Genomic DNA, 25,350 nt, shown 5'->3' on the forward strand with positions numbered 1-25,350 from the left:
GCCCACAAGCAAGGCTTACGTTCATTACAAAGTACGCCCGTTATACTTCAATCTGTGTTTCGCAATATTTACTTTAAACAAAGGTGTGCAAGTCTTATGTCCTTGGCAGAAGACTGCTAAGTTCAATTTCAGTTCAGACATTCCGAATCGTCGCTCGTTACGATAAATTGCAAATGTTAGATTGTGAGTGCATTCAGAAAGATTTATTACACGGTCGTGTTCAAGCTTTTTGCAGTAGCAAATGGATTTTATCAAGAACACTTACTGCATTAAAGGATATTCCGATACGCCGGGCGTCTGGTGTACAGACTCTAGAGAGCTACAATTTGGTACATCGCTGTGTTTCATTGATCGCTTCATTCATCTGTATCGGATGCTATTGTTCATTGAGTTTCAACAACACAAGCAAGTGGTTAATTAAGGCAGTTTGTTTTTATTTTAACTTATATTTCGTGTGTTTCAGTTTTGAATGTCATTTATTGTTTAGTTTGGGTTTAATAAGGTCTTGCGTATGTAAACTACACATAAGTGTAAACATTAAGAGAGTCATAAAATGTTGATTGACACATCTAACTGGCCTAAGAATTTTGATATTTTGTATTCAAATGATTGTTTTAACGACTCTCACTTTTGTCAAAGTAACATGGCCATAAAATTACAGATTCCAATACCAAATTAAGATTGGAACCCAACAAAAATGTCTTTAAAGTTCTTTTTATGCGTTGTTATTCTCGAATACATCTTAATTAAACAATCGAGCACATACCAAAGAATCTCCGCTAAAAGTCACACAGGACAATGTGTGAAAACTGATGTATCGTATCAATTGGAGCGGCTAACGAGTCCAATCAAGCACGTATCTAATGACGGTAGCTGATAGAAACAAGCGACTGAACATTAAAAACACATTAACCATGATAGCAGTGAAATAATAATCGGCTCTATTATCTGTTTTACAATCAAAGCCACTCCTTGCAGTAATCCGTATTCCGTGTTCATTTAGCGGCAACACGCAATGTCTTTAGTTGACCATTCATGGTCAGCTCTTGACCGTAATGTGGACAAAGTCCGTATCTTTCCCTTATTTATGAAATCTGATAAAGTCTATGTTTATAACGCGTATCGGGTGTATGTTCAAATAGGCAGTTTTGTGTTTACGACGAGCTATTTGTGAAACTGGATCGAATTTATGAGACATCAGTTTTATATCGGGTCTAGGGGGAGCCGTGTCAAAGTAATGTTTTTGTAAACGAACATAAATTCTTGCAAATTGTGCGTGTTATAACCCTTTGGGGTAATAAAACTGTAATACTATCATGTATAAGTAAACATCTAATCTAAAGCTTGTTCTAAGATTTGATCTAACTGTATCCTGTTTGCGAAATCAGATCAACATTTTTGGTGATAAATACGACATACGTCAGTTCCGTCGTACCATTTTCGGTGTAGCCTTTTTTGGATGATAATAACCCTAATAGTTAATTGTATTTTAATGTTTCTGGTTCTTGGGACCGCTCCTTAACATTGACAATAGTGATGTCCATTATTCGTTTCCTTTATGACAATTCGTAGCGAAATCATTAGCGAGTTTGTTCATTGAGCCGTGCGGATGGAAAAAATAATATTGCTTATTTACTTCCGATGTAGCTGTGGTAACGTCTATCATTGTTTTTAGTTTGAAATTCGGGTTCTTTAGTAATAGTACTAACAGATGCCTAGCAGTAACTTTTGAAGAGTATCTATTTATTAAAATATTATGAAGCTGAAAAGCAAGAGTGCTTCTGTGAATGCGTTTACTTCGCAGAGGTCTCGACTTCGATTCTCGGGTCGGGCAAAGTGTCCGCCAGGAGTTTGGTAATGTAAATAGCAATTTTAGTAACATATTTGCGCGATACAGCGTTTCTTTTTAGACTAATACGGTCATAGAAAACCGAAGACAGTTTTATAATACCTATTATGTTTTCAATTATTATGGTCGAGATGTTTTTTTTTCAAGTAAAGTCGTTCCTTACTCATTATTACTTAGTAGAAATATATAATAATATTTATTAATGTAACTGATGTAAGCCCGTATTTTCCTATACAGATAGTTACTATTTATACGTTTCTATGAATCGTGAGTAGGGAAACTATGAATGAGTTCACGAGGTAGTGAGTAATTCTGTTTATATTAGTTACTTATAGTTTATTCACGCTCCAGTTTATTTTATTTTTTGCCTATTCATTAGGATTTTTCACAACTGTTGTTTTCATTTAAATACGTTTTATATGTAAATCGGACTACCACTTAAAATAAAACATTAAGTTGAAGTTCAATTTACAAAAATATTGTATGTCAAGTACCTTTTAAAGTAATATGGGCTATTGTTTTAAAGCTTTATTATGATTTTCTGTGATAAAAAATAATTTTTCACTGCAAGAAGTGGGATTTAGCTGCTTTAGTTCATAACTTTATCCTAAAATAAAACTCTTTTCCATTAATACAGGAAAAAATAACCATAGTTCAGTCCAATTTTACCATATTTATATATAAACTAAAATATGAACAGCCGTGAAATGTTGTCCACGTCTGGTTTGGAGCTAAAAGAATCTGACGGACGAACGGACGGATGTTACAAAATAGTATCGTTTCCTAATGACTACACGTCAAAAATAATTCCCTTGACAACAGGAACATTTTACTAGGAAAATATAAATTTAAAGTAAGTGTGTTGACTCTACTACAATTATAATATCAGGTTTTATTCTACTGATTAAAAGAGAGAAAAATATTCAGTACGATTCTAAAAGACTGAAGTTAACTGTTAGATAAATCATATTTTGTCGGTATTCTGGTAAAATCCTATCAGCTCGAGCTAGAGTAGGATGTTATGGATTTAAATCTCACTAGTGGAAAATTGTATTTTTCATCCACCTCCGTGGTTGCTATGCGACATATTCCCGGAAAAATCTCATTAAAGCCGTCGGATATCGGCCGATCGGTGACTAGTCGGGATAAGTCACATCCACAGTCTGTTTTCCTCGTACCTTCATTTAAATCGGTGCATGAAAACAAACGCCGTGACTCACTCTTACGTTAGACGCCTATTACTACCTACGCCGTATTTAAATTTACTTAAAGAGCACGCGATTATTTTGGCGTGCATTAACATGTAAATAGGTCAACGATACCGATTTATCAATTTTATAAGAACTTTATTTGCCTTTTTAGTATTTATAGAGCAGATAACGCCAATTTACTTCGCAGTTTATTATTATCTCTGTATAACACTTTAATGGGTATTTATGTGAAAATTATCATTCTTGCTGACAAACTGTCAGCAAATTAAACGATGCCGTCGTCGGCCTATGTGTAACTCAATCGGGCGCTAACATAACTACAATAAATGTTTGAAAGCAAATATCACGGTGCGAGTTGCAATACTTTGATCTATTGTTTGTAAGGTGATATTAAGCCGACTTACACAACAAATCGAATGCACTCGCCCACGTCACAATGGGGCAGAGACCGCACATCTGTGCCCCAAATACAACCAAGGCCAATACATCCTTTTATCAAACGCTGGATCCAATAACGGAACAACCCGTGTATGGTAACGATCGACGCCTTTTTGATACATCGGATGTATAAACAAAGGTGACAAAGGGCGACCTTACTCTTGCGAAACATAATATCACTGTTGTTCCGCGGGGCTTTATCTTCAGACATCGTGAACTGATCCTTAACGATCCTCACCATAACAAAATTAACGGCCAAGCTCTGCATCAAAACCACTTCAATTCACATATCAATGTACCTTTGAAGTAATATGGGCATAATTTTTGAATATACAATGGCGAACGTCGTATAAATCCTTTTACGGTGGTCCTCTACAACTGTTTAATGGTGGGTTTGTCTCATATTGTCTGTGCTGCTGTAAACGTTCGTGTTTTATGATTATGTCACAAGTTCGTTGCTCCGTGGCGCACCTTCCGCGCGGTTATAAATACGGCAGCGTGTGTCGAACTTTTGACAAGCGTGTAAATAAACACGAGGATAGGATGCGGTCGCTGGACGCTTAGTCCGATGTCTGTATCGTTCACCAACCACAAGCTTAGCCACAAATTGCTGCTGGTCCGACTCTAGTTCACATGCACTGACTGAGAGATAAGGAGATACGATCCTATGAGTAAACGTACTCTTCATAGTTCCGTAAAGTTTACGAGCTCTACACAGGCTTACGCAAGTTTTAAACGATCCCATACCACACTCTTAAAAATAAATACGTGATATTTATTAACGGTAAAAGACGGCAATGCTTCTTAAAGTTTTATTTCTCTTTGTATCACTCGTTTACAGCATTAAACTGTTTATTATACTTTATCAGCTTTTATGTTTCACAATTTCTTTTACGGTGGCAGTCATAATTTTCAATATTGGAGAAATCGTCTTTAATCTTTCTTATTGTTATTTGGTCATAAATGTCTGTCGGCACCTCACTAATGATGACGGGTTTATGGTAGTGTTTAGTTAGAGAAGTTTCAAAGGGGTGTGAAAGACAAGATGTGTCCTACTTCCCTCTTCCGTTACTTTGGTAAAATCACCTGCATATAATGTATGAAGTATAGACATAGTAGCACTTATTTAGAACCGCACTGTCCCTTTAAATTATTGAATATGTAATGGTTTACGTTTATCGCTACAGTGGTTTCGTGGGATTGTTTTAAAACTTGCAGTTAATTATCAAACAACGAATTTACTCGAACACCTACACATAATATCTATAAATAAATATTATTGCTACAAATGTTAATAAGGCTATATAGAGTAGGTTCAGATATTGATGAATCGCAAATTTGCACAAACCTACGCATGAATAGGGGAAGAGATTGCATGACCTTTGCACATCACGTGGGTGGACTGATCGTAGGAGTAATGATCAAGAGAACCCGCTCATATTACTAAATATGAGCAAAATACCTAATTAGGTAAACTGAGATCGAACACATTATCCTCAACCTCAATTTAACATTTCACTTTAACATTTATAATGCTTAATATGCAAATTATTCAATAGTAATCACACGAACATTTAGTTCCGTTGATAAAGTAACGGAAAACGATTATAATACACTCTTATGCCCTTATATTAGTAATAAATTTATGAATTTACCGATGGCATGCCGCAGGGCAGCATCGAAGGTCCATTATTTAAATCCATACATACTGATTATCTTGTGTTAATATCGAATAACAGTTACGTTTGCATCTCGCTTCGAACTGTAAAATGCATAAAGACAAAAGTAATACATAAATAAATATTAACTAGCCCACCCACTAATCTGTTCATTGTTTGAATGCACTATTTCATTTCAATATAATTGTGTGGCGCCTACAGGCGGTAATGTTATCCGTGTTCAGAGATGATACTTCTATTTCATTATTTTATTGACACGCTCTTCAACAAACGAGAACACTAAGCACTGAATCACGTTTCGAGCGTTCGTTTATTTCTGAAATTGTAAAAGCCAACGTCGTATAGTACGAGAGCTTGCCAATTCTCACAATTCTGTAGGAAACTCGTTGTTTTAGTGCTAGTGGGCAATGGGCCAGCGTCTATTACTAGGAAAGATGGGCTAACGTGAACTTTAAGCCGTGTGGTGCGGCTTCTTTGTTTCATGAGGTTCTGCAACGGTCCGTCCTAATTTCAAAACGACTCACGACCTCACAAAACTAAAGTTGTCAGTAGTATAATTATATTAAATTGTCAATTACTTGAACAGCTTTGTACACCACAATCCGAAGTCGCAACACACATCACGTGGAAAATTATTCAGTGGTTCCACGTTTGTATGTTTCTCTCAGGCACGGATTACTCACGGACGGAGCCTAAACGCGTCAGCCTAATTTCTTCAGCACATAGCTTATTTACGGAGTAATAAATATAACAGCCGCTTTGTTTACACTATCGATCAAATTTATGGTTATACAAGTTTCCTATTTGCTAAATTTTCATTACGAAATCTGAAATTTACACACAGCTGGTAATACTGTTGGAGTACTAGCGTACTAGCGCTATCCGTGTTTGTACTGTGACCCAGTGGGCAAGGCGCGTGGGCGAAACGGCGCCAACCGTAGAGTAAATATTCTCAGAACTTTATCGCACAAACGCGTGCACGTAACCACTCATTCATGGACCGCTGTATACTATCTGTCCATACATTCGTACTTACTTTATACAAATAACGAAAACGCAGCGTAGGTCAAACTAAACTGGTTGGTATCTATCATTATGTCGCCGCGTCTCTAAATATTCCCGAGAAGGAAAAATACGGGCAGCTTAGAGAGATATATGGGAGCGAATAGTTTACATGGCAGCTTAGATTATGTTAATTGATTAGAGAAAAATATTTCCTTTGTGTTGTAAACAAAGTAGTAAGATGCAAGCAAATCAATCAACTCGTTTCCCAGAAATCAGAGCACAACTTGAAGACATTAATTTAAATTACGTTTATGGTTCTTTATTTCAGTGTTGTTGATAACTGAACTATGATATTGTTGATGTTAGAAGATAAAATGTGTTGTGAGTGGTTAGAATATTATTTTGATAACATTGAACGTTTTGTTAGTAAATTAGTGAAGGATTGACATCATGATACCGACGTGTATACGAGCCCCGCGATCCATCCAGGGCTCCACCGATGACGTCACGCGACAGACACGGTCTATCGTACAGGTGAACAGTTACATTATTATTATGACTAACCTCAGAGCTATTATGGTTTAAGATGAATGTATTGTGAACTCACTAACACTCAGGTTTTCCAGTTCATTGTACTCCCCATGTCTTATCTGCTGTTGGCCTATTACTCATCATGTACTCACTCATGAAGGAAAATAAGAAAACCAACATATTTTTAGAACTCTCTAGATTTTCAAAGCTATAAAAACGACGTACATTATGGAATATGAATAATGATTCGTTATTATTTTGTAATATATTTTTTGTCTAAAGTTAACGAAAAAAGATTTACGATATAAGTGCGCAACTGTTTCAATAACAAATCGATTAAGAATAGATAGATAACAATCGAAGTAATTTGTCTAACTGGTTTCCCCTATTTAGTTTTTGACAGTGAAGGATGCAATCTAGGTTCCTTGTACAAAACTACTCGATATTTTCAATGAAAAATGTAATCGGTCACGCGATCCAATAAATATCTAAGCGATTCATTAAAAGATAAAAAAATGGATTTGAGAGGTTTAGAATACGACGGCTAATCACGATGGTTAATTTCTTGAGTCAGGAAAAGCGCTATTTATCATTTTCAATTTTTATTAGATTTACGTAACGTCCTTGATATGTGGCTATCTATCTATCGTATGGTTAGTGGTCAGCCTAATGCCAAAGTTGTTCAAGCCGCCCGAAAGGCCTTTGACATGGCTTAACGACTGTTATCTTTGTCGACAACTACCGGGACCGACTTTTTACGTGCCCTCCGAAGCACGGAGACACTCAGATCATGTACCACTATGCCACCCATCTATGGAATGACCGCGCCAACGGTTGCTTAACCCACAGATCGTTTACCGACCGGTGAGCACAACTGGCTATGAGGCCACTTCCAAAACCACTCTATTTCCTAGGAAATAGGTCAAATATACTTTACTTATATCAAATCATTGCCACTTTGTCTCAATTTCGTGACTTGTTGAAAAGTGTGACATTTTCTATCATTTCTATTTCTACTAATGGCTACATCCCACGCAGTTCACTAATTAAAAGAAGAGGAAGAGTGTCAAATCGTAAAATAGACGTAGCTACCGTGGACATAGTAAATAGAAGTCGTTCACTCAAACTCGGGGTAATTTGTCACTAATCGCCAAATAGAAATGAAATAACGCAATAGAAAATTCGGTCATTGGTGAGGAAACGATAGGATTGCCTGGCTTAAGGATAGCGTTTTCAGACTAATTCTCTCGTAGGCTACGGGATCAATAGTAGTAATTGGAAACAAAGTCTTGCATTAAGAATAGGGGCTGTGGAAACCCACAAAGGGTTTTATTAGGTAATCATTAGTTATAGAAGTTTTAATTAGGTAATTGATTAAGTGATTCCTTTCACGTATTGGACGGTGAGGTTAAGAAAGTAACGACTTGAAAAAAAAGTGCATCTATATTTTAATATAGGTTCGAATCCTACTTAACAAATAAACTAATTTACTTATATTTTTTTCTTTTGATTCTGGTTTGGTACCATTGTTGATATGTTTTCATATGAATTAGCCTAAAGATAGAATACTAATTTAATACTAACGGATACTCTTGTCATTGCCCAAGCCTTATTCAGTTGCAAGTAACATATTAAATTCATCTCTTACTCACAATGCCCTACACTATCAAGAATAGTAACATGAACTATAAAAAAGTAACGGATGGCTTTAAAGCTTCATAGTGCAGCGTCGCACCTCGGTCGCACCCAGGCCGCGATATTAAAAGCTACACGACCTCATTTCGCTTCCGCACTAAACGCTTTTAAGCTCACTAAACGATGGTGACGAACCATCAATACTAACATAGTAGTAGGTGAAATACTACACTAATACTTGTACTAGATATTCGTACTGTTTCGTAAAATATAGGGAGAAGAATTGTGATTCTTGTATGACAAATAGCATACAGAACTTCAACGTATCGATTAGTTTGTGTCAATTATTTAGAGTAATTCAGAGATGTGACTGCTTTTAGTGGTTCCCACGTGATTTACGCAACGGGTGCCTATAAAGTTCAAAACAATATAAGTAAGAAGGCAATAGGTAATTAGTTTATTAAGAGTTTCGTGGATAGTGCTTAGACGATTATTTTCGAATTCCGATTGCTATTTCAGGCGTTCAAAGCTGCTTCGTTCTGTAAGCATAAAAGTTTGCCTGGGTGCATACAAAAAGCGCTATCCATATGTAATCGCGGTAACTACGCGATAGTGAAGTAAATGTGAAACGCCTCTAAATTCAAATATATTGTTAGCGATTACCCCCTGCTTCATATATTTTAAGAACTTTCGCTAATCAGTAAACGTAGTTTTATTAATAGCACACACTGTTTTATAAAAATCTTAATAGACTATATCAACACGACATTTAATTGACCCTCAAACAAGTCAAAGTCAGATCAAAATAATATGCAAACGACTCCATTCTCCTTCATTACATCTTAGCCTCAATTATTTCGTACCGGCTCAATTGCCGCGGATATTTTTGTTGGTTTATTATCTTCAGAATAATGTATTATTACAAGTCAAGGCTTATTTTTATTGATATTATACATTAAAATACATTATTTTTTACTAAAAGGTTAGCTTTTTAACTGCGCTTGTGTATTGAGAGTAAGGGGTCAATGCAACGCGTGATTTAGTTTTGATTACAGCTCGATACAATGATTTAAGTTTTGCTAAAGTTTGTTCCCCTAATTATTATCATTGCATTGATCTTACGTTTTTAAAACAATTATCCATATTTGGTGTATGATAATAGGCGTTTATTGCACTTGGCTTATCCCCGGTTTCTGAGTACATTTAGCAGCAGTTTATCTATTCAATTGCGTTTTTTTTGTATGAGTTTTAACGCTATTGAATAGATAAACTGCCGCTAAATGTATCTCAGAAACCGGGGGATAGTCAGTTTTACCTATTTTAGTCGTTGCAGTTGTTAGCAGCTGCATATCACAGATCAAATTATTACTATCTGGGGGCACGGAAGTGCCCCCGCAAGTCGAGCAAAAAAAAAGCGGCACGGCCGTAACATCCTTTTCTCGAAGCAATTCGGGCTATTTTTGACACCCCTATAATTTCGTTGTGGATAAAACAAGAAGCCTGGATTTTCAGCAACTAATCAGTCATTGTATAAACACGGTATATTTAAAATTTCAGTCGATTTGAACCAGTAGTTTAAGAATGACAACTAGTTAAAATTTTGAATTTTGTCACTCACTGATTCACTGACTCACTGACTCACCGATCATCAAAAGTCTAAGGTACTTATAGCAGACTTAGAAGCTTAAAATTTAGAATACAAATAGGGTTTAGTGTCTTAATCATGGGAAAAATTCAATATTTTCTAATTTCGGTCCAGTTTTCTAAATACACTAACTGCAACAATAACTTTGTAATTCTATATAAATGTATAGGATTACAAGGTTACATTTGCAGTTAATGAATCTTTATTACTGTAGAAAATAAAATAAATAGGTGTAGATAGGTACCTACTATATGAGGCATAACGGGAGGGGGTATAGGGTGTGTAAGGGTGTTTAGCCCATGAAACTGAACAACATTCCCATAGGAAAATATGTTGAATTATGAAAAAAAAAGTCTTTTCATACAAATTGGACTTATGTTCGCCCTACAAAAAGAAGTGAGATGCCATCAAAAACATTCTGTAAAAACCTCAAGTCTCGCCGTAAAAAGTTGTGAGATCTATATAATACCAAGTCGATTAATCTATTTAGTCTCTACTTAAAGGACCTTCTGTCTTAAGTTATTACGTATGTTATTATCATGCCAATTAAAAAAAAATACCGTTAAAACAAATAGATCGACTTGGTCATCGCAAGAAAACACAAATTCGCCATTAACATTTCAGGAGCATTAACTTCTCGTCGTGCTGTGTAGTGTGAATGTGATACATACTAATAATCAAATCATGCGATGGCCAGGTCGGTCTATTTGTTTTAGAGGTATTTTTTTTTAAATTGGCATGATAATAACATACGTAATAACTTAAGACAGAAGGTCCTTTAAGTAGAGACTAAATAGATTAATCGACTTGGTATTATATAGATCTCACAACTTTTTACGGCGAGACTTGAGGTTTTTACAGAATGTTTTTGATGGCATCTATCTTTACCAAACAATGGACTACGAAAGTGTGTACATTTTATGAAACAATAATTGTATTGTAATGCTATTAAAGTATAGATCTTGATGGACTTGATACGTCTGATGCAACTATAGTACAGCGATTTTATGAACAAGAAGATGGTGCGAATCAATTTAAGAATAATAAAATGAAAAGATTGCCAAGAAAAAGTACTAAAGCTGTCAAATTCTGCGAAACATGTTTTACTATCGAAAGTATCATTACGCATGATTTGAACACAGGTGAATACATGTAAACTGCATGATTTCTAAACTAAATATTATGCCTTAGTCGTGACAATAACGTAAGTATGTATGTTGTATGTATCACCTACTTTCTTCAGCCAAACCCCGGTAATAAATCTCACGATTCCTAGAGTCGTTGTCTATGATTCATATCAGTCATTGTTACAGAAATTCCGCGAAATCAACCGTGACTTCAATTCAATGCCAAAATCATCAGCTTTCATGGAATTATTAATCTGTTTCAGTCCAACAACTTAGTAGAGAGCATTGTAAGCAAGGTTCGCGGCTAGCGGAGGTATACAACATTCAGAATTTAGAATATCAGTGACCCTTAGACTTATGCTGCTGCCGGAGGCCTGTTTGATATTGCAACTTAATTTTGGAAACACACAGAATTCTTAATTGTAATCTAGGTATATCGTGCATCCCACGGCTCTCTACGAAGTTGTAGGATTATAATCAAAGTTTATTTATTGGTGGTTAAATTAAAGTTTACGAGTTATACCAACGTTCATGGAAAATCAAGTTAAAAATGTATTCGGCTTGCAAAGTTTATGAAAACAATCATTGAGGGGAGCGCGGGGTATTCCCGCTACACAATGAATGAGAACGATTTTGATTTGTTTATTTTGGTCCAGTTCCCGGTTTAGGGTCGGGCGAACTTACAGCCACAATGGAAGCGTAAATTACGTTTGTTTAAGGCAAATAAAGTTTCAACGAGTGTTATGATATCGAATGCCGGGTGAATAAATTAATTATCCGCATAGAGACATTTACGATAGACGTGTTTATACGTGTACAATACATATGTTGAATGTTGTGTTGTTTCAGTTGTTTGTAGTTGGGAGCACATTCTGACATCAGATTATTGTAAAAAGTCAATCAAAATATTTATTTATAAAATGTTAAATATTTTGTTAAGTCTACTGAGAGCTATTTGCAATTGCGATTTTAAACGTTCAACTGAAATTCGTCACGAAATATGAGAGTAACTAACATATAGAAAAGACTAGCTGACCCTTGCCAGAATGGGTCAAAATTTGCCCCGTTTTTTGTAACATTTTTTACTGGTATTCTATTCCTATTAGTCGTAGCGTGATGATGCCTATAGCCTTCCTCGATAAATGGCCTATCTCACACTGAAATATTTTTTTAATAAATCGGTCTAGTAATTCCTGAGATTAGCGCGTTCACACAAACAAACAAACTCTTCAGCTTTATAATATTAGTATAGATATGCAAGAATCTCAAATGAGAATTACTAACCTCCGGAAAGTAGAAATTCCATTTAAAGGAAGTTAACCTGAAATAACAGTATGTTATTTTAGTTCTTGAAGCGTTGCTTCGTTGAGCATTGTGTGAGCTGGCGCCATCGCCGCGTGAGCTCTCCGCAATGCTTATTATATCAAGACTATTTCATTGTATAGAAAGTGACACTAGAATGATATATTATGACGTAGAGTATTGTGTTTCGAGCCTCTGCTACGCAAATGTCAAGGTAGAATAATTGTAGTCTTATAATTTCGCTCTTTCATTCACTAAATAAAGTTAGGTTTGGAGAATTGAATTGTATTACGGTTTGAGCCTGTTTGTATTGTCGCTATTAGCACTATAACATTTGTTTTAAGAGTCCGATGCGTATATTTCATGCTTCATTTAGATTTTTTTTAAGATAGCTTATCAGAATTGCATGCAAACGTAGCAGTGGTGTATCACTTACAACATACAAATATTGTAAGTCCCTTTTTTCAAAAACATAAACGACCATTGTGCCCGTTTTCCCCATTTTATAACATAAACAGCAAAGCTCTACTAGTCACTACACTCTGCAGAATTAAACCTAATATTTAGTATTAATTGTTCTGGTATCCCAATCTGTTCCAATTAGTCTAAATAAGCCTCTGACCACACAATTAACACGGGCTATTGTGAAGAGCCCCTCTCGCTGGCTTCGTACCATTATTCAAAGGACAATTTAAGCCCGCGACCTTACAAACTATCCGACGCTTCATCAATTAACAAGATTTATACTGATAACGAGATATAAATCATGTTCTAATGACACTTGTAATTAGAACAATATTGGAGCTTTTACAAGAGGGTTTGCTTTCAGAGATTTTGATTTACTGGCTCTCTGACTAGGCCCACATCAAATTACAATCCTTAATCAAAAAAATAAATAGATTTAATTTTGTTTATGTTTCAAGTTACTGCCTGTTAGTAAGTACTTCATTTAAGTTCCTATCCACTGTAGTATTGATTTCTACATAAAAATTCCCTTTGTTCGCAACGAGTCACACTAAATCGTGTCACCGTGTGACTGGTTGAGAAAAATATTCGCATGGAGTAACAGTGTGACTCAATGCGAATTTTTATTCTCATCTAGTAACACTAGTACACGAGTAGTGTTACTCGTTCGGAAAACCAAATCGCATGGAGTAACAGTGTGACTCAATGCGAATTTTTATTCTCAACTAGTAGGTAACATTTTTCAGAATGTCTATTTGACAACGATAAAGTTAAATAAAAATTATAAAATAATGTATGAGTTTCTAACATATTAGTAGGTAGGGACGTAACAGAAAAAAACTGATCAGGTTTTCTACTTATTTATTAAGATTAGTTTAAATCATTTCTTAATCTAAAACAAAGTGTTTTTGTCTAATTGTACTTAGATGCAATAATAAAAAAAACAACCTGGTTACAGTACAAAATGTAAATAATTCTTTTTTACCTACTATTATATAATTGTTCCTATAAAATCAGCCTTCTTTATAACACAAAATAATCACATTTATAATATATATTAAGATTAGTTACCAACTAATATCACATTAATAATTTCTCTTTAAAATCAGTCTCTCTTTTATCACAATATAATCAACAGTTATTCAGAAATATTCGCTTTTTGACCATTCGTAAGTTTAGTGTCGTAAAATCTCCAGGAGGGTCCCAATCGTAATAGTACCATTTACGAAATCCATCTGAGCATCTTGTATAAAATTATCATTAAGTATTGACTTTGATAATCGTTTTCTGGATGGTTGTGTATTGTTAAACAAAAAAATATATCAGAAACTCGTATGAGTTTCTGATATATTTTTTTTTATTTTATAATTTTTATTTAACTTTATCGTTGTCAAATAGACATTCTGAAAAATGTTACCTACTAGTTGAGAATAAAAATTCGCATTGAGTCACACTGTTACTCCATGCGAATATTTTTCTCAACCAGTCACACGGTGACACGATTTAGTGTGACTCGTTGCGAACAAAGGAAAAATTCGATGCACAATCTCCTTTTTACAAATCAGGATAATTTTATTACAACAGTAACTATAAAAGTGCGATGCATTTAAAGATAAAATTTAATGCAAATAAAAAATCAATTACAACTCAATATGGTTGCTTGTATTTTCCCACGTACAATCAATGAACGTCGGCATCGCAAAGAAACGTAAAGTCACCGTACTCATCGTCAGAAGCGGATACAAGTTATTCCCGATAGCCAGATATAGCGGCAACGACGATAAAAACGTCCCACTACTAGATTTATTACAATCGAAAGCTATTCCAAGCGATTTGAATAAACAGCCGTGTGATAAGAAGAATTGAGACGACTTGACTCTTATTCCCTTATCGTGAACACCTCCAATACATCTTGTCATGATTATTCTATTAACGTGTTCGATTAACAGATAAGATCGGGGAATATTGATTTATGATAATGGCTTTTTAGTACTGGCTATCTTTGATCGTACATGAGTATGTGGATGTGTTTGTTAAAGACACGTATTGTCACATGATGTATGGCTATCACTGTACAATAGCAACGAGTGCCGAGGTTTATTGTAGAACCATTCGTGTATTCAGTCTGGGACCTTGTAAACCTTGTTTACAATTGAATTTTATTATATGTCATCTTAAACTTAATTGAAAACGAACAACCTTCCATTGTAGTTTCTTTCCATACTGTCAAATCTATTGACTATAGAAAATAATACAAAAGTTTGACAACTACTTGGACAATTCGTTCTTGCGATATACGCTACAGGCACTGATAAGTATGGTTAGTCATTTGTGAATAATAACTATTTAATGTGATTGTCTGTCACAATTATGACCATATTTAACATAATTCGAAGTTTCTATTCCCGGTGTACAATATTCCTTGTGTCTGAACTACATATCGCATTACGTTGTCTAGGTTTACCTAATAGCGAATCTATTCGCACGGCAATAATGAGTCGGTAACGCATTTTCGCATCGACTCATCGGAAGATAGAGTTACACTGCGTAATCAAATACCGTGTGATGTCCTTTGTCGATAGCGCTACTGTTTCATTAGTCTTTTTTTCTAGAATTTAAAACAAACATGCAGAAAATAGTATCGTCTAGCACTGTTAGGCATTATTATAAACGAAATTCATTGGCATGTTAACAACCCTTTTGTGTGTCTATCTATAATGGAAAATACGTGGTTACCTGCCTCGATAATATCGTAATTTAATAATTAAATTAGCACTGCACTGTAATATTGAAAGTGGCTAGGCTGCTTTGAACGGTGTTTAATAACACATACTATCTTAATCTCACGACTATGCGCGTTACAATGCACCGGGCGTTTAAGTGCTCATACATTTTCAATTGAAGTTCTAATCGAGCATTATCAGATCATTAAAAAAGACCACCCTCGAAAACCATTAGTGTAAGATGAGCGAGTGGAGGAGCATCGCACGTAGGTATTATATGGTATTATCCAGTACTTGTGGAGGCCGGCCTCGAGCGGCGACGCCGAGTCGCGTCTGCGCCACTTGTCCCCATTCTCCTGCAAATTGACTCGAATATGACTAAATCCTTTTAAGAATTCATAGCGCCGAGCATAACACTCACTTATTAACTTATGAATGACCTCATGCCGTAAACTGGAATACAATAGATTTTTTTAACGCTTGTACTGCTTCACAAAAAGCCATCACATAAACCTTTTTTAAATTCTTCGGAATGATTCAGGGTTGACTGAGTAAACGCCAATGTCCGAAGTTTATATTTCGTTTGATGGTACTCTCACCAGTCATGAAGTTCATATATCAGCTAATACTGTGTAAGTGCCGTATGAAAATTGTCGTTAAAGTTTTAGTAGCAATTTCGCCTCTCATGGTCTTTCAAATCTTATTATCCGAGCGTCTTTGTTAGTCATCGCTGAGCGAACGTTGTTTACCTGAAGTTTACCAGGCCGACTGTTAATGGCATTGTGAAGTCAATCACTTGATTTAATGCGTTTTATTTCGACCAAACCGAGGTACGGTAAATCTTTTTTAGATTTATTTGTGTAGTTATAATTGATTTTTTAAGGTAGCCCAATTGGAAAGGTACAAAAACATAATTTGATTACCTATAATGATAGTGTGTGTCTTCACGATGATTAAACTACATGTCAATAACAACATGGGATTTTCCTCTAATGGTAATTGCGCAGATTTATTGATCAGCCTCCTTAAAAAACGCTGCTAGCGGTTCGTTCGTGGACGGCTAACCAGCGACCGCTAATTACGCTTGGTTCGAAGAGTGCTTTAAACCGTTCACGTACCGTAAACGACCCCGATGGTTATGCGGCGAGGATCATAACTGACAATCTATGTAGCCTTAAGTAATTGATATTCTTGCTAATTGGGCTGCGGTATTGGACGGCGATAAATCATCTATCATTAACTTGCTCTACGACGACTAGTTAAAGACATTATCACTAACGTTGATACCGCCACGATTAATTACTATTTTTTTACTTTTTAGAAGCTGTGTACTATCAGACAGTTTGCATTTGAATTGCCACAAACCTGAATTAACCATTTGGAATGTTGTTTGCAGATCTATACAGACTGGGCGAACCATTACCTGGAACGGGCCCGCTCTCGTCGCCGCGCGGGTGCGTCTGGAGGCGGCCTGGCAAGAGACTGTGCCGACGGGCTGCTACTCGCTGATGTCCTGGAAGGCGTCACTGGACTCAAGGTGCCGAGGGCTCATAGGAAGCCGAGGAACCCTCAACAAATGGTGAGTACTTCTAGCATGTTTCTTAAAATAGACTGCAGTTGGATGTTCTCGTCTAATGTCCTGCTTGGACTTGCAGCATAGTGCCAGTTTTTTTTGCAGCTCTTGATTTGTTCTTACTGAAATACAATTTGAAAGACAAGTTTTCGGCCCCTACTCAATTACGATTAGGGTAGAACCTTGATACAGATCTCTGAGAATGTTATCTGTTATTATCAAACATTTAAGTGGTTCATATATTATTTTTATGATTGTGAGTAATCTAGTAGCTATAAAGAGTTTTAGCGATAACACACATCTCGTTTACAAGCTAACGCGTGTTCTCATTCAACAAGTCTGTGTTTGCCAATATTTTTACAATAACAATGATCCACGCCACATTGCGTGCCAGATTGTTATGACAGTTTGGACAATTCATATCAAACTGAGCTATGTATTCCGCTTACAACTCGTTTACTATTATTGTCTGAAAAACACCATACCTACTTTCGAGAGACCATACAAAACTTTTAAATTTTTTACGCTTCTTAAAACTGTTAAATCTGTTTAAAAAATCGTTGACCAATAGGTTATAAGAATGTCTGCCCCATGATTACTCTTCATTCCATGTCAGATCCTCCTAAAAGCTTGCATAAAGACTTTTTACGTTTGCAGTTTAATTGAACTGGATGTTGCTGCTTTTGCTTTTATATGATTCACATGAACTTCGCACTACATATCCTTAGTAGGTAGACGTTTATTTCTCTGATAATTCAACCAATCTTGATGAAAATTACCACATACATATTTTGTAGTCTAGATTAACACATAGGTATTGTATCTACTTTTTACGGCACATGGTTTTTCGACGCGGACGAAGGCACGGGCAGAAACCAGTAATTAATATGTTAATTGGCAGCTAAAATTACGATGTTATTCTCATAGATATTCTAACATAATACACTTGATATAGACATTCGCGTTTGATCAAACTGATTTATGGCTACATGTTTCATTTGTAATGGATAATTATGTTTGATAATGTAATATATTATGTATATTGAGATAACTAGAGAGTAGATAGCTTATAGAATCAGTGACGTAATGCCTAATTAATGACTCGTGTACTGCTTTACTGTCGAGGGAATTCACTGGTTAGTAATTAATCTCAAGACAGTATTTCATTGTTTATAAATAAATACCTATTATAATCAACCATCGTAGTTTCCAACTGCCTTTTGGTAAGTCTCTCTCTGCTTGTGTTTCTGCATAAAAGTGAACAAATAAGGTATCCTAACCTTTAATTTTCAATCGCGTTTAAGACCCGTTGCATTATAATATTATGTGTAAAAGTACCTAGATAATAGCATAAGATTAACTATCTACTAAAGCATAAAGGAGCAGACCAGTGCCAGTGTCACCAATAGAACGAAAAAAGAAACTATTCTCTAGGCTTATATCTTTATTGGCCCAGCTCCACTCTTCTCTAAATAAGTAGACAGGCAGCTAAGATCACCTTGCCAAGTTAAATATATCAGAAAAAATCTAAAAATACTTTATATCTGCGTCCAAAAAAACTCCGATATCCGCATTTTGTTTATCATTCACGGTCAAAAACGAAAGCGGCACAGGAATATTTTGTTTACCCGAAATAGCTATCGAGTCACAAATCACTCGAGCAGGTACACATGGGTACACAAGTGTCCGCACCATATAAGGTGGCCAAATGTGATAGGTAGCACAGAAACCCGAATCCTGTTGGGTAAACGACCATCAGTTTCCGGCCGTGTGAAAGTGGTATGAATTTTGACTGCACGCGTGCATTGACCTAATTAAATTGAATAACTATTCGCGAATACATGTCGTGAATGTAATGTTAATGTTATCGACAGTTAGCTCTCACTAATTTGTTAGTTAAGTAATAGCAACAGTTCATTGTTAACTTTCGCGTTCAACGCTTATTCAGTGGGATTCAGAATGAGCGCTGATCGGTGTGGTCATGGCAAAGTTAAGATACGGCGCATGGGGTTTCGATTCCCACATGGAATAAATACTTGTGTGAACTTGTTTATTAAGTAAGTCTGGCTGTTAATTACGCAATTAAAGATTATTCTTTATTTGACAAAGGGGCTGGTTCAAACATGAACATGTAACCATTAAAGATTAAAAAAGGTAAATAATTTATTTACAGTACAAGTACAAGATTACATAGGATTAACAGTAGGTCCCAAACAAGGCTAGGTCTAGCATCTTACGTACCTACATATTAAAATGAAAAATAAATGCTAAATACCTACTAAAATAGATCAACCTTTTTATAATGACCTACCTGTGACATTGTAACAATCGTTGTATAACAATGACGCGTATTACAAACAGGTACTATTAGGTTTTGTTTACACGACAGACGATCCTTTGCGGCTAGAGGCCAAGCGATGCCGACCACATCCGCAACTCCACGCGAAATCAATTCCTATTACATAACCTAATGCGCAATCATTATATACAAAAATATGCCCAACGCGTAAATCTGAGATTAAGTACTATTCCGAATATAAAAAAGTTATATTTGGAGTTCCACAGGGAAGTGTACTCGGGCCACTCCTATTTATTATATACATAAACTAGCTGACCCGCGCAACTTCGCTTGCGTGTATCCCGCTACTTCGACAAATACAGTCAACGCACCAACACATATTGGATACTAATTTTCAATTCACAATAACTTCTCTTTCCCTTAACCGCGTTTAAAATATTAAAATGTTTTTTGGTTTCTGTGACTCTTCTTTGATCGCCCCCCCTATCAGTTTTTGGAAAAAATATTTAAGTAATGTACAGATTTTTTTTTGTCTTATATGTATTTATTTATTTATAGGGACGCTGCCCCCGCCGCCGCGGCCGGCCCGTACCGTGCCGCAATACTAATATCGTGATATCTCCTAAACTATATGTCTAAATAACACACTGTAAACTGCAAAAATAATCTAAATTAAATGCTCGTGATGATGAACTTACTTATTTTGATAAGGATATATGTATTATTGGTTATATCACCAGTTAAACATCACCCAACGAATTAAATGTTTTTTTAATACAGAAAAGTAGTTTTTGTGACTTAAATAAAAAAGCTGGATATATGTCATCGCGGACTTTTTTGTAGAACTAATAAAGACCAATGTTTTTGCTATACATTGTTCTTACTTGTATCCAACGGTATAAGCGGCGCACGCACAAATGCAATCTTCAACTAGATTTTTTTTCTGACTTCTTGGACATAAATCGCTATAACTCAGCTAATATAGTTTCAATGTATTTCAATTATATATAAAAACCTGTCGGAGAAAATACTCTTTCTATTAGTGAAAACCGCATCAAAATCCGTTGCGTAGTTTTAAAGTTTTATGCATACGAAGGGACTACAGACAAAATGGGCGACTTTGTTTTATACTATGTAGTGATGATTTACCGAAGTTGACTCCCCACAAGTCGATCTTGTTTGCTGACGATAGTACCTTTGTATTTACTGGAAATGATAGATTGCAATTACAACTTGACATTAATTCTACTTTAAATTCTATAATAAATTGGTTGACATGCAATAATCTAAAAATTAATTTAAATAAAACTTATATTATGACATTTAGAAATAGAACAAACAAACTTTATGATATTGACATTAATTACTCTGACATTAAAATTGAACAAATCGAAGATACAAAATTTTTAGGTATAAATATCCAATCTAACATACAATGGACTACACACATCGAATCACTCTGCACAAGGCTGAACCAATTTTCATATGCTCTTTACAAACTATCCAAAACAGTGAACACATCAACAACACTCACTGCTTATCATGGATATGTTACACCTCTACTGAGGTATGGGATTATCTTTTGGGGTAACTCCTCATGTAAGGAAATGGCGTTCATAGCACAAAAAAAGTGCATAAGAACGATTTGTAGACTGAAACAGACCGATAGCTGCAGGCTACACTTCATTAATCTCAATCTGCTTACTCTACCCTGCATCTACATACTCGAAGTGGTCCTATTTGTAAGAAAGAACGTCGCTATGTTTGAGAGATTGAGTAGTTGAAGGCATAATTTAAAAATAAGGTTTCCACCTAACAAGACCGCAATATACAACAATAGTGTATTCTGTATGATACCGCGGATTTATAATCATTTACCAGCCTCAATACTGGAAACCTTAAATTTTAGTATTTTTAAAAATAAAGTTAAAAAATTACTGCTGGCAAAAGCATACTACACCGTCAGTGAATACCTAGGTGATAAGTTGACATGACCAAGATTTTATTAATTCAAATTGTATTTAATGGACATAATTGTTAATTATTAATATTTGTAATTATTATGACATTTTATATTCGTTTATTCCTCACTGACATTAGGTATTAATTTTTTTTTTTGGTATTAATTTTAATTTAATGAATTTGTATTTATTTGAAATGTATAATTTTGCATGCTAAAAGCTGATTATGGTGATTCCTTATACTTGTAACATCTGATAACATGTACCCATATTCGCAAAATAAATGATTGAATTGAATTGAATTGAATATAGAAAACATATTAAAACTTAGAAGGAACTAGTTTAAAAAATGTATTTAAAAATATTATGAATCCCTAAGTAGATGTTAATGAGTAGGTACAAGTACTACTTTATAATTCTGATATTAAAAAAACATGTTTTGTACAAAACTAATAAAATTGACGTCTCTAAACTATTCTAAAAATTCAACCAACAAATAGAGGAAAAGAGATACGTACATATCTATGTAGAAACACTCATATGAACACCGTGTACAATAGAGCAATAATATCAAGAAATCGTCCACTTGTTGAGTCATACTTAAGTCTCATTTTATAAATTAAAGGTTCAGGTTTGTAGTCATTCTCTCTTCCTTCCATTCTCTTATAATTTTTTCACGATCAGCTACAACTGCGACCCAACCTCTCTTAACCAATTTTACAAAGTTATAACATACAAAATGATTTGTTACCACTATGACGGAACTGTTGATTTTATAATAGCATTTCACCTCGTGAATAAACCACGCTCTAAGAATAAGTCGTAAAGCTTGGCCTACGATAACCTGACAGCTTGTAAAACACGAACTAACCAATCAATAAATGCTGCACTATTGTACACACATAATTCAATTATTCGTAAGGCTTCATACATACATGTCATGAAATTGTGCCCTTTTCCCATAGAACAGACCAAAGAACGCCAGTTACTATAGTCCAACAATTTGGTAGAGAGCCTTGGCAAGCAGAATTTATCTTGATTTTTATAATTTTACTGAATTTTCGGGTCCCTAATGCTCCAAATTCTGAATTTTCTATACTTCTGCGAGCCACGAACCTTGCATACAACGTTACTAAGTTGTACGACGAACTATGTCTTCAAACTTTCCTTACTTCATTTATTTCTATACATCTTGTCATACAGGACCGCGGTTTACAAGTACCCCGCACCTGACCTTTTTGCGAGACATCTACTACCAAACAATTAAAACACCATACATACAATTGACCTATTTACAGGTGAACAAGGAAACTTAGACAAAAATTCGTTTCAGTACATACAAGGATATAAATATTTCAATAATAATTGTGGAAACTCCAACGAATATTTCGTCGTAATACCGCATTTGCCGCATCTATTTTTACTATATTCGTAATAAAACAGGCTATGGAATAATTTTAGAATGTTAGTGGAATCTTTTGTTTATTGCTTTAGCATGTGGATCGGATACCTAACTATAACCTTAGTAATAAGAGGGTCAAGTGCAGACTGACTTGAATGGTTAGTGCACACGTGCGTAGTCTTATTTTTTACATGTTTATAAAATGATTTGCTATGAGGTTTGCGTATTTTATAATTGCTTTTGGTTTCTCAATTTTGATTTCCGGGTGAATAAGGGAGATACTGATGTATAAAGGATACATTTTAAAGTTCACTAGATATAACTACTAATTTATTTACTTGTATGTAGAGTTAAATTATGAGACAGCTAAACTTTTAACTGTTTTAGTAGACGCATGGGAAGGAATAAATGTAAATTACAATTTTATACATCTATCATGGCTTACGAAGAAAATATATTATACAATATGATTCCTGTCAGTATTCCTGCAGCGACTTTAATCAGAGCACTAGAACGTGACAATATTTCAGATGAAATAAGGACCGTGAGAGCTAACCCTTAACCCACGAGTATAAAACTAGAGTTTAATAATAAAATTCATAATAATTTATTTGCTCAAAGCATTCTTAGGCGTTGTTTGCATACATTAGATCGGAAGTAGAGCATTGTTCGAGCATGTGTTGAAAGAAACGAGGCAGCTTGGTCGCAGCGAGCCGAGCGGTCAGCGCACGCGCCTACCCTTAATGATTGTTCACACTGTTCAACTCACAATACTCCAGCAATATTATGAAATACTTGCATGAAATATGATCCTAGAGCAGGTTTACAATTTCATTATGTAAATGCCAAAGCGATAATGACTCAGCACAACTTGAAATCTATTACTTTTCTATAGAAACTTCTGTTGATTTAATGGGAAAATAAATTTAAAATGTAACAAAACTATTTAGTTAAATACGTAGTGGCAAGAAATAGAATATCAGTTTCACTAATTATATTGGTTTATTTACAAATCTCTGAAAAAACAAACAAAACATTCCTGTCGTTTTATGTTCCTTAAACACACCCTTTTAAGTAGTTAATGAGATGCTTAAGAGCCCTCCCAGGGTGCTTTCAACGCAACTCATAGAGAAAAAACGAAATAGTCGAAAGAGGCATTTTTTGCGAAGCGTTCGATGATAGATCGTTAGAGGAGATGACTGGTGACTGACAAACAAACCAATTGTTTGCTTGTCTAACACGTAGTGATTTATTATGGGTTAACGGCTATAACGCAGAACAGCACACATATCGCATACTTGATCGTTATGAAATCAATCACTGGGTCAACAATCGAACATACGCACACGAGATATAACACTGACCTGATATCAAAGCTTTGAATCTACTAAGTACTACGAAGGATTGTTTAGCTAAAATGTGGGTAGATGGAAAAGTCAATACTGAATTTGACATTTACTTTCGTATTTGTGTACCTTTGTAAATGATTAATTATTTCAACTGAAACGTGTGTTACTCAGGTCAAAAGACTCATATAACCTTTCAAAGCAATGTTTGAACAATTTAAATTTAATAATAGATCAAAATCATCTTTGATTATGAGAATTAATTACCAGTTTTCGTGTACACGTACCTGCTCAGGTTCGAGTGTGAGGTGTAGATATAAAAATATAATTAAATATAAACATTCGAAAGGTTAATAAAAACCAAGGTCGATCGGATCATATAAACTCATAATAATAAATTAGAAAATCTCGTTTTATTAAAACTTAATTCTGTACCTCGATTCTCTACCACTATCGACTACCGACAACCGGCTAGCTATCGAATTTTGACATTTAGAATGTACTGCCAAAATGTTTCCTACGACACCCGTCAGAGGCGCTGATCAGATTTTCATACAAAATTTCTCGATGACAGTTCGGTTTCGGTAGTCGATAGTAGTAGAGAATCGAGGCACTGATCTACTTTGTTAGGCGATCCCCCGCGCTGATACAAAACTAGTATTGTATGATACAGGCCGTTACAGGCGCGGCTCTGGGTGTTTCCTCCTACTAGATTTACCGATATCATTACAGTTACCTATTATTTAATAGTATCAAATACATCTCGCAATTATAAAATACGGAAATCTAACAGTTACGTGACAAAATAAGGGATGGAGTCTATTAATTCTTCAGATAAGTTCACATGAACATCTGGCTTCAAAACGTAATCTTACATCTTTATTGAGCTTTACGCTAAGCCATATTTGCACAATCGTTTACCGGCCGTGACCCACCCGGACGCGGTTTCCAGATAATCATCTCATCAGATCTTCGGGAGATGACGATGCACAAGTGCGCCATTGTTCCGACCTTTAAACCGTTATGGTTATGGGACATTTTAAGACCAATTTTCCTTGTACCTACAATATTAAAATCGTTATGAAGTTTGTTCGCTAATTTCACGTGCTAATTAGGCGGGTAAAAGGTCCACGTTCTACGTTCCTCGAGCGTAGTTCTT

At 35.3% G+C, this 25,350-nt stretch overlaps 1 protein-coding gene across 10 annotated transcripts in view; it reads left to right on the forward strand.

The window, feature by feature from the left end:
- Nucleotides 1–25,350, forward strand: part of sick (sickie) — a 198,124-nt gene that overhangs the window by 45,566 nt on the left and 127,208 nt on the right. For 8 of the 10 annotated variants that reach the window (XM_076130294.1, XM_076130314.1, XM_076130322.1 and 5 more), the window contains exon 2: nucleotides 17,007–17,189. In XM_076130294.1, coding sequence (XP_075986409.1) covers nucleotides 17,007–17,189 — 183 coding nt within the window. Of the gene's footprint in view, nucleotides 1–6,617; nucleotides 6,717–17,006; nucleotides 17,190–25,350 lie in introns of those variants that run through there. The other 2 variants (XM_076130369.1, XM_076130378.1) reach the window with 1 other exon arrangement.

This window comes from Anticarsia gemmatalis, chromosome 2, assembly GCF_050436995.1.
Source record: "Anticarsia gemmatalis isolate Benzon Research Colony breed Stoneville strain chromosome 2, ilAntGemm2 primary, whole genome shotgun sequence".
Taxonomy (NCBI): Eukaryota; Metazoa; Arthropoda; class Insecta; order Lepidoptera; family Erebidae; genus Anticarsia; species Anticarsia gemmatalis.